The sequence below is a fragment of the Agelaius phoeniceus genome, chromosome 2, assembly GCF_051311805.1.
Source record: "Agelaius phoeniceus isolate bAgePho1 chromosome 2, bAgePho1.hap1, whole genome shotgun sequence".
Taxonomy (NCBI): domain Eukaryota; kingdom Metazoa; phylum Chordata; class Aves; order Passeriformes; family Icteridae; genus Agelaius; species Agelaius phoeniceus.
In genome coordinates this window covers 95535683-95544337 of record NC_135266.1, presented here as the reverse complement: position 1 = coordinate 95544337, position 8655 = coordinate 95535683, and the positions used below count along the sequence as shown (strand labels likewise).

Below are 8655 nucleotides of genomic sequence, written 5' to 3'. Positions count from 1 at the left end.
TGACTGCTTTCACATTTGCATCCTAGTTGCTAACCTGGCTGCAACAATGCTCCCTGGCTGTTTGGCGGAGGAGTTGGGCGGGATAGTTCCCCAGAACTCCTGAGAGGTGTGAAAGCCTCAATGTTTCTGGGGTTTTTTTCTGAATATTTCCTTGTTTGAAGTTTTGTAAAACAAAGACTGGGTGGGCTGGTCTCTCAGCCATGGGAGTTGTTGACCACTTCTAAGAATCCTCTTGTCATTTCCGTGGTTTTGTGCATCGGGGTGGAAGGAAACGGCCAGTTTGGGGCATGGAGCCAGTGTTGCCAATTTTTAAAATTTTTCCCGATTTTTTTCCCCCTTACTTGGTGTTTTCTCGAGTCATTCAGCCAGGGTGTCATATCACCATTTTTTACAAGCAATCAAGAGAAACAGAAAGAACTAGAAAGGAGGGTGCAGCCAGGTGGGGATCAGCCTCTTCTCCCAGGTAAACAGCGACAGGAGGGGAGGACACAGAGCCGGGGAGGTTCAGGCTGGCCACGAGCAAGAATTTCCCCACAGGCAGGGCGAGGAGCCATGGGGAAGGACGAGGAGCCATGGGGAAGGGCTGCCCAGGGGTGCCGAGGCCGGCGCCTCCGGAAGGGGGCGGCAGAACTACATCGCCCAGTGTGCCCCGCGCGGGCGGGCGCGGCGGGCGGAAGCGGGGCCGGGCCGGGTGCGAGGCGGCGGCGGCGGCGATGGGCGGTGGGTGCCGGGCCGGGCCGGGCCGGGCCGGGCCAGGCGGTGAGGGGATATTGGGCGGGGACGGGGAATGGGGCTGAGGGCTCGGGCCGGTCCCCTGGGGTTTGCTGTCGGTCCACAGCTGCTGCCCCCCCGCGGGGGCTGACGCCTGGGAGGCCCGAGACCCCCGGGGGCGGTCGCGCTCCGTGGGGATGCCCAGTCGGCCCGGCCCGGTACTGGGCTGATCCTGCGGGACAGGTGCTCTTGGCCTGAGGGCTCTTCAAGTAATTTCCCCTCTCCATCTTCGCTTTTTTTTTTTTTTTTTTTTTTTTTTTTTTTTTTCGTTAATGATAGCACTGGGAGATGTCTGTGAAGCAATTTCAGAGTAAAATGATGATGTCCAGCCATTCGGTTTGCTCTTTGCTTGTAGGTCACTTGTTATGAACTGGTGGTGTGGAAGAAGCTGAATGAATGGAAGAGTCTGGGCAAAAGGGAAGTTTGCGTTTCGTGCTCTCCGCTGGCCACAGGACACAAACAACGCTGTGCATCTGAAGAGACCTGGAATCATCGGAGCTGTGTGTCCTGAGGGACTCTGAGCATCTCTGAAGGTAAAAAAAAGTATTTGGTAGCAATCTTTCCTAACGTTTTGTTTCCCTGATCCAGCTTGGTGTTGTTTCCAGCCCTCTCCCCATATTTGCACCCTCTTGCAGGCCTTCTAATCCCTTTCTGATTGCTGGCATGTTTCCTGAGAGAATGCACCAGGGACTCTTTTGTGATGTCATGTAAAAGGAGTTTCTTAAATGTGGTGACCCACTGTTGGCTGAAAGGAGTGACCGCAGCAACAAGATAAAAATATGCATGTTTTTGTATTCCCTTCTGCCATGGTACAGTAACTTCTTACAAAGACTGTCCAGTCTTCAGTCTTAGAGTTGATTTTTTGCCAGAATACTTGTTTTTGTTCCGTTCTCTGCTTTTTCTTTCCCAACTCTACTGACTTGTCTCCTTTGTTTTTCCCTTCTTTGAAGTGCATGCAGTTTAGTCATTCTCTTGAGTATTGCTTCCAGTTTGGCCTTTACCTTCACTTTTCTGAGCTTTTTTCAAAAATTTTCTTAAAACATAAAAATTTTGTCTCTCACTTCTTTTAAAAAATTAATATAATTGCAATATCTCATTAAGCACTTTTGCCTGTTTACAGCTACCTAGTGTTATCTTAAATTTGCTGCATAGCTTAGTTTCAGATGTAATTTGTCTGAAATAGCATCTTCTGCTAGGCAAAAACATCCTGTCACATCTATATGACCATACCTGTTAAAACAATGAAGGTTCTTGTTGACAGCCTGTGGATAAAAAGCATTCTTATTTGTTATCAATCTTTGTCTTTATAATTAATGTAATCTTTGGTAACAGTAGTGTTATTTTTTTCATAAGTAAGTTTATTCTAAAGTACCTCCTACACATTGTTCTGCACAGAATCTTTTGCAAAGCATGGCATTAATCCCATAAACAGTCAGTGTGTTTCTTTGTGGTCTTCTCTGGTAACTATTTCTTACTGACTATGCTCACTGCTTCCTTTGAGCTCAGCCTGGGGCTGGCAGGATGGTTTTCTCTTTTAAAGGACACCTCGTTTAAGGGAGAGCTTGTTTCCTGTAGATGAAGATGCAATGGATATGCACAGTGAATGGGCAGAGTAGTCAAGTCTTCTCCACTGACAGGAAAAACTTGTTCAAGCTTTGCATGAAGTGTTGTGGAGTTCTTCATCTTTGCTCTAAGCAGTTGAAGTGTTTGGCAGAAGCACTGAGGGGACCTTTATTGTAAGGAATTGTAGGTCCCCTCTTACCTTGCTTGTCGCTGTCCTGTCCATACTGAAAGTAATTTTGGGACAAATGCCACACAAAGCCACTCGCTAGATTTTGGGGTCTGTAGCCCTCTTGGCTGTTCTCTACCAATGCCTGCAGTAACATTACAAGGACTGAGTGTCAGTAGATTGCCATGTTCCTTTTACCATGTGGACAATGAACACAGGGCAAAGCTTTAATTTGCTGTTTGGTGATTAAGCCTTCATTTTGCTTATGAACTGTTCTTGGTTGCCAGCTGACATCAGCTCTGCTGTATTCACAGCACATCAGCATACAGAAGGCTGGTCCAGCGTGTGGTTGTTTTTTAATGGTGATCTGGTAGGGATAATGCCAGCAGCAGTGCTCTGCATGTAGCAGCAGGGATACGTAGCTGAAAGTAAGACTTTTGGGCCAGTTCTTTTCTTTCTCTGTGTTAGGTATAAATTTGAAAGGGCTTTGTCATTGTCAGCATTTATGTTGAAAGGTAGTGACAACAGATCAGTGGCCCTGATTAAATTCCTTGTCACCAGACACTACTCTGAGGATGAAGCTTGTGGGTTCTTGTGATCCTTCCACCCAGAGGGAACCCTTCCTAAAGAGAGGAGTCTGTTGCAGAGAGTTCCTCTTGCAGTAGATGTGATTGCAGTAGAGTGGAAAATCCAGACCAGCCTGCTCAGCAGCCTGTTCTCTTGCTTGCTCAGAGAATGATCTGCTCAGCTCTGAGCTCAGCTGGGCAGCAGCTTTGGCCCTGCAGGTGCTACTTGTTCTGTTTGCTTCGGGGGCAGTGTGTGAAGGGGCAGGGATCCCTCAGTTGACTCAGTGGGGCTGAATGGTGAAGTCAGATCTATACAACAGCTTGCTGTCCCTATCCCATATCCTGTGTGCCTGGAGCAAGACACTGGGATATAGCCAGGGATTAAATACTGCACAGAGAATTTGCTTCCAAGTCTGGGCTTGATTTTATGTTTTCCACATAAATAAAACTGGATATGATGTGTTCTCCCTCTCAATATTTCTATTATCTTATAGGAATTCATGGTTTGTAGATTATTATTTAAGTAAGTTGTGGTATGCAAACTTTGCAGTATTTTAAATGGGTGTTTCTTGTTAGTTCACCACAAATCACTTCTGTTCTTTCTCATTGCTAAGGATGCAGTTCAAGGATGGATATTGCAGAGAGTGTGGCTCATTTAATATGGAAATGAAGCATAGGAAATGATATGGGAACACATAATTTTTCCCCCTTGTAAGCCAGTTTCAGACAAATAGAGGAGCAGATGGAGAGGAAAAGAAATAAGAATGGTGTTGTTAACAGCAAACATTGATGCCTTTGAAATTCCGTTCTTTAATTTGCTGTTTGTTTCTTAGTTCATAATTTCTTACTGGCAAGTCTGACTTGAGGCACTTCACTGTTTTTTCTTGTGAATGTTGATGCTTAAGTTGTTACTGTTTCCAGTTGCGGTTCCTTTAGTTACAAAGAAAGTAGAGCAAAATATTTTGATCAAGTGTGTGGGAGAAGGGAGGAGACAAGCAAGAGACGAGCTGATTAGATAGTAGCTCCTACCACCAGCCTACCTCTCTAGCTGCTGAGCTAGTTTCAATTTTTTTTTCCTGTCAAGTGCCTCAAGCCTGATTCATAGTAATCCATAAATTTAATCAAGCATAGAAAGCACATGAGAACAACTGGCATCTGAGAGGAGTCCTTTGGTGCATTGCAGCCACAAAGCATTTCTCATATTACCAGTCAGTTATTCATTAAAGTTATGGTATTGTCATAAGCATGTGTGATATTTGTGTTTTTCCCATGCCTCCTTTGACCCTGAATCTATGCCATTTGGGAGCATGACCCCACAAAGGATCCTAAGAGAGGGACACAGAGTAGAGGCCTGGTGGGAACATATGAAGGCTTTTCAGTTTTGTCCCATTGTTCCCATGAAACAGGGCACCCCCCTGCGTTGTTCTAGGTCTTCAAAAATACCATGGTATATATTGTAGCATTATTGCAGCATTTACCATTATTTCCAAACTTGTCTTCCAGTGCTTCCTTCATGTTCTGTCTCTAGTGCCTAGATACATTTCTCTCTTCCCTAAAGGCATTCCAGCACCTTGGCATGGCTGCCCTTTGTGAGCAGCCTGGAAGGGCTTTTTCGGCATGCCTGTGGTTCTTGTCTTTGCTGTAAACACAAGCTGTGAAAGCCGTATGTGGTGGCGGGATAAAAATAACTTCTACTCTTGGTAATCTCTTAAGGAAAGCTAAGTCTTCTTCCTGGGCATTGTGGAGGGAGTCTCTGACGTTCCCTACAATCAGGATCACAAATGGCAGTGAGCTGTGTCATCTGCTTTGGGGATGAGTTGGTGTTCTGTCAGTTGCTGTTTCAGGGCAAGCAGCCAGTACAGTGTGGCTGGGAGAGCACACTCTCCAGGATATTGTCCCTACATGGAACTGGCAGATCCAGTGCATGCTGGCCAGCACTGAAGATTTGCTCAGTGTTCCTTTGGTTCTAGCAGGTAGGAAAAGGAAGGCCTGCATATCCTGAGGGGACCATGCAGAAGGGGGCTGATGAGTATGGCACTGCTGGGATAACACTGTAGCGTTGCTCACTTGTCCCTGTGTCCCCACCCAGGGCGCCATGATGGATAACCGGTTTGCTACAGCGCTGGTGATCGCCTGCGTGCTCAGCCTCATCTCCACCATCTACATGGCTGCCTCCATTGGCACCGACTTCTGGTACGAGTACCACACCCAGTCCCCAGCCGAGAATGTTAGTGAGGCTGGGAGAAGCATCTGGGAGGAGTTTGTCAGCAAAGATGCAGATGAGAAGACGTACACAGATGCGCTCTTCCGGTGCAATGGCACGGTTGGATTGTGGCGGAGGTGCATCACTGTACCCAAAAACTCTCACTGGTACAGCCCACCAGGTATCTCCAGAGCAATTATCACTTCCCTGGCTTCCCTGCAGTGCTGTGTGCTAACTTCCTCAGAACAGATTCATGCCACTTTGTTCCTTCAGAAGGCTTATTTCTAGCTTTGGTTTTGGTTGGTTGGGTTTTTAATAAAGACAGTCCAGATTTTTAAAGAAGCAAAGGGCAAAATGGTCTGTGGCTGTGAGTGCTGCAGTTTCTGGTTTTGATACATGATACTTGATCTAAATTTAGTCTTACAAACTTGATTTTTATTTTGTCTCAGCTGTCCAGTTGGGGATACCTTTATAGTTGCTCTACCAGTTACTGTCTTTTTAGGATAGATCCTGGGATCCAGCAATGGAATAAAGACACTACTTTATCGAGGAGGTGCTCATGCCTTTTAGCTAGTCATTCACTTGTTTCACATCACAAATATCCCACCTTTGCATCAGCACACCTTGGAATCCTTGAATGGATATAGAGTGAAATATTTGTATTATTTTTTCAAATCATTGGGGGATAAAATGTGTGGCAAACAATTATTTTAATTGCTTCAAAGTTAATTTTGAGTACTTGCTGTATGTGAGCTCCATCATTTTGAACCTTCTTAAAGACGTACTTTAAGTACATTTTGTGGAGAAAAAACCATGCATGAAATACTTTTTTTTTCCTCTCTCATGAAAATACTTATTTTGGAAGACAATTAAACTAGCTCTGCTGAATAGTATTCTCAAAGTAAAATCTGAGGTAGAAACTTAGTGTAAAGAAGCAAATCCTTCATGTTCCTTAAATAGGCCTTTCTGTCCCATTTTTGATTTAACTGTTAGTACGAGACCACATTCTGCATATGGAGATAAGCAGACCTTAGTTAAGGGACCCTGAGCTCAAGACTATGTGACAACATAGTTCAGCACCATATGCTACCACATTACTTTGCCAGTATGTTACACATGGCACAATTCTCTGTGGATAATCCATGGAAGCTTGAAGATTCTGCATGTTAGAATGCTTATCCCTTAGTGTAGTACCTCATAACAGACACATTGTGCCAACTATATCATAGGAAAACATGTACAGATCTGTTTGGAGAGGTAATTTTTTTTTACAAATGGAACTGAGGAGCTTCCTAGCTCAAATTATTGGGAAAGGAGGATTTGAAAGGGGGGAAGGAGGATTAAGGGGAGACACCTAATGGCAGCTTTTTCTTTTTTTCCACCCCTAGAAACTGATATGACTACAAACTGCATCAGTTTCTCCCTCTCTGATCAGTTTGCAGAAAAGTACATAGAGCCTGGAAATCACAACAGTGGCACGGATTTGAATCGGACTTGTAAGTGTCTTTCACTTCTGGTAGATAAACAAGTAGAATTAAAAAAAGTTGTTTCTCAAATTGAGTCACTAGTGAGGAACGCTTCTGTCTCTCTTGGTCTTGCTCACCATTTATTGTTTTTTACAGTTGTGCAGGCAGTAGGTCAAAGTTTAAAAGGAAGACATAGATGTGTTAGCAAGGATTTTGCCTATGAATGCAGTACAGGGATTTGTGAGTTAACAAATTAGTTTCTTTCTGTTTCAATGGAATCTTTGGTCCTTTTTGACTATGAATGTAGAATGTCTGATGAAGCAGAAACAACAGCACAGAAGGGAATGTTAAGATGGTGGGAGAAGATGTTTTTCCAGCCCATTTTCAGCAAAGGTGACTGGTGTGTTTTTTTCACATGCAGATCTCTGGCGGTTGCAGTTTCTCCTGCCCTTTGTCAGCATCGGCCTCATGTGCTTTGGAGCTCTGATTGGGCTCTGTGCTTGTGCCTGTCGCAGCCTTTACCCAGCCATTGCCACCGGAGTCCTGCATTTCCTAGCAGGTAAGTGTCCTGCCATCCTCCTCCAGAAGCTCAAGAGTAGCCCTGGAGCTCCGTGGGTGAGCTCACTGTGCTTTGCTGCTTCCCTCCCCAGGGCTGTGCACACTGGGCCTCGTTGGATGCTATGTAGCTGGGATTGAGCTGCTCCATAGGAAGCTGCCTCTGCCCGAGGATGTGAAGGGTGAATTCGGCTGGTCCTTCTGCCTTGCCTGTGTGTCAGCACCTTTGCAGTTCATGGCAGCTGCTCTTTTCATCTGGGCAGCTCGCACCAACAGGAAGGAATTCACCCTCCTGAAAGCCTACCGTGTGGCTTAAGAGCTGCTACTGTAGTCTGGGCTTTCCATGTTAGAACCACTTCTCCCCCAGCCCTTTCTACTTTTTTCTTTCAGTCAGAATTTTATCATGTACTGCATGATTCTTGCCAGTCAAGACAATTTAGCCTGCAGGCTCTGAAGACAAAGACCTCTGGGCTAAATGACCAAAGCCTGCCAGAAGTCTGCAGAACTTGAACAGGTTTTTTAATTTTTTTTTTTTTTAAGAATTGTGATTATTTTTTAAGCTACGTTTGGTTCTTGACAGTTCCCCTTAGTTAGATGTACATGCCCCTTCCTAATTTTATTACCTGGAGGAAAGATTTTATTACCTGTAAGCCTGGAGGAAATAGAAGTGGTGTTGTGGGGTGGAAGAGAGACAAGAGAAGGTGCAGGTACAAAAGAATGGGAACCTCAGTGCACAAATAATACATAATCAGGAGCTGTCTGCTGTGTGACTGAAGCAGGCAGTACCTACAGGGAGCACCCAAGAGACATGAGGGAATTCAGAAACCTCTGTTATGGAAATACTGTAGCTGAATTAGTCTGTAGCTCGGCTCTGGATCTCCTGTTATCACTAGTTTGCTGCATTTTGTGGCATCTGCCAAAACTGCTGGAGGCAGAGCAGACAGCTGTTGCACTGCCTGTACAGCACACTCTGGACCCTCCTGAAGGCACGCTCTGGACTTGCTTCTGCCAAGGAGTGGGATTAGATGGCCCTCATGGAGCTCTGTCCTGCTATAGCTCCACTGCTTCCAGGACCCAGGCTAGTTTGGTATCTGCACTACATGTGATTGTGCACTCTAATCTTAATTTGTGCTTTTGCTTGATGTGGCTTTCTTATCTCTTGTTGAAAATGACCTCCTCAGGAGTTTTTTGGTTTTAATTTGGTTTAGTGTATGTGTGTATATGTACATATATAAATTTAACTTTTCTTAAACCTCACCTGTTTATCCTGTGTAGCACACAACAGGGTTTTTTAAAAGGTGCTGCTCTTTTCCCTCTTGTTTAAATTAAATAATAATAGTAATAATAAAGACTCAGAAATTTTCA

The 8655-nt window shown here is 44.8% G+C and overlaps 1 protein-coding gene across 3 annotated transcripts; it reads left to right on the top strand.

Moving 5' to 3' along the window:
* Positions 1-623: 623 nt before the first annotated feature.
* Positions 624-8655, top strand: CLDND1 (claudin domain containing 1). 3 transcript variants are annotated; one of them, XM_077174301.1, is made up of 6 exons: positions 624-720; positions 1127-1304; positions 5156-5450; positions 6658-6765; positions 7157-7294; positions 7386-8655. In XM_077174301.1, exons 3-6 carry the CDS (start codon positions 5162-5164, stop codon positions 7604-7606), a joined length of 756 nt encoding a protein of 251 aa, XP_077030416.1. In that variant the 5' UTR covers positions 624-720; positions 1127-1304; positions 5156-5161; the 3' UTR covers positions 7607-8655. The 3 variants fall into 3 exon arrangements, with proteins under 3 accessions (XP_077030416.1, XP_077030417.1, XP_054510598.1); XM_077174302.1 differs by lacking the exon at positions 624-720 and adding an exon at positions 844-980; XM_054654623.2 differs by lacking the exons at positions 624-720; positions 1127-1304 and having other exon boundaries at positions 5156-5259.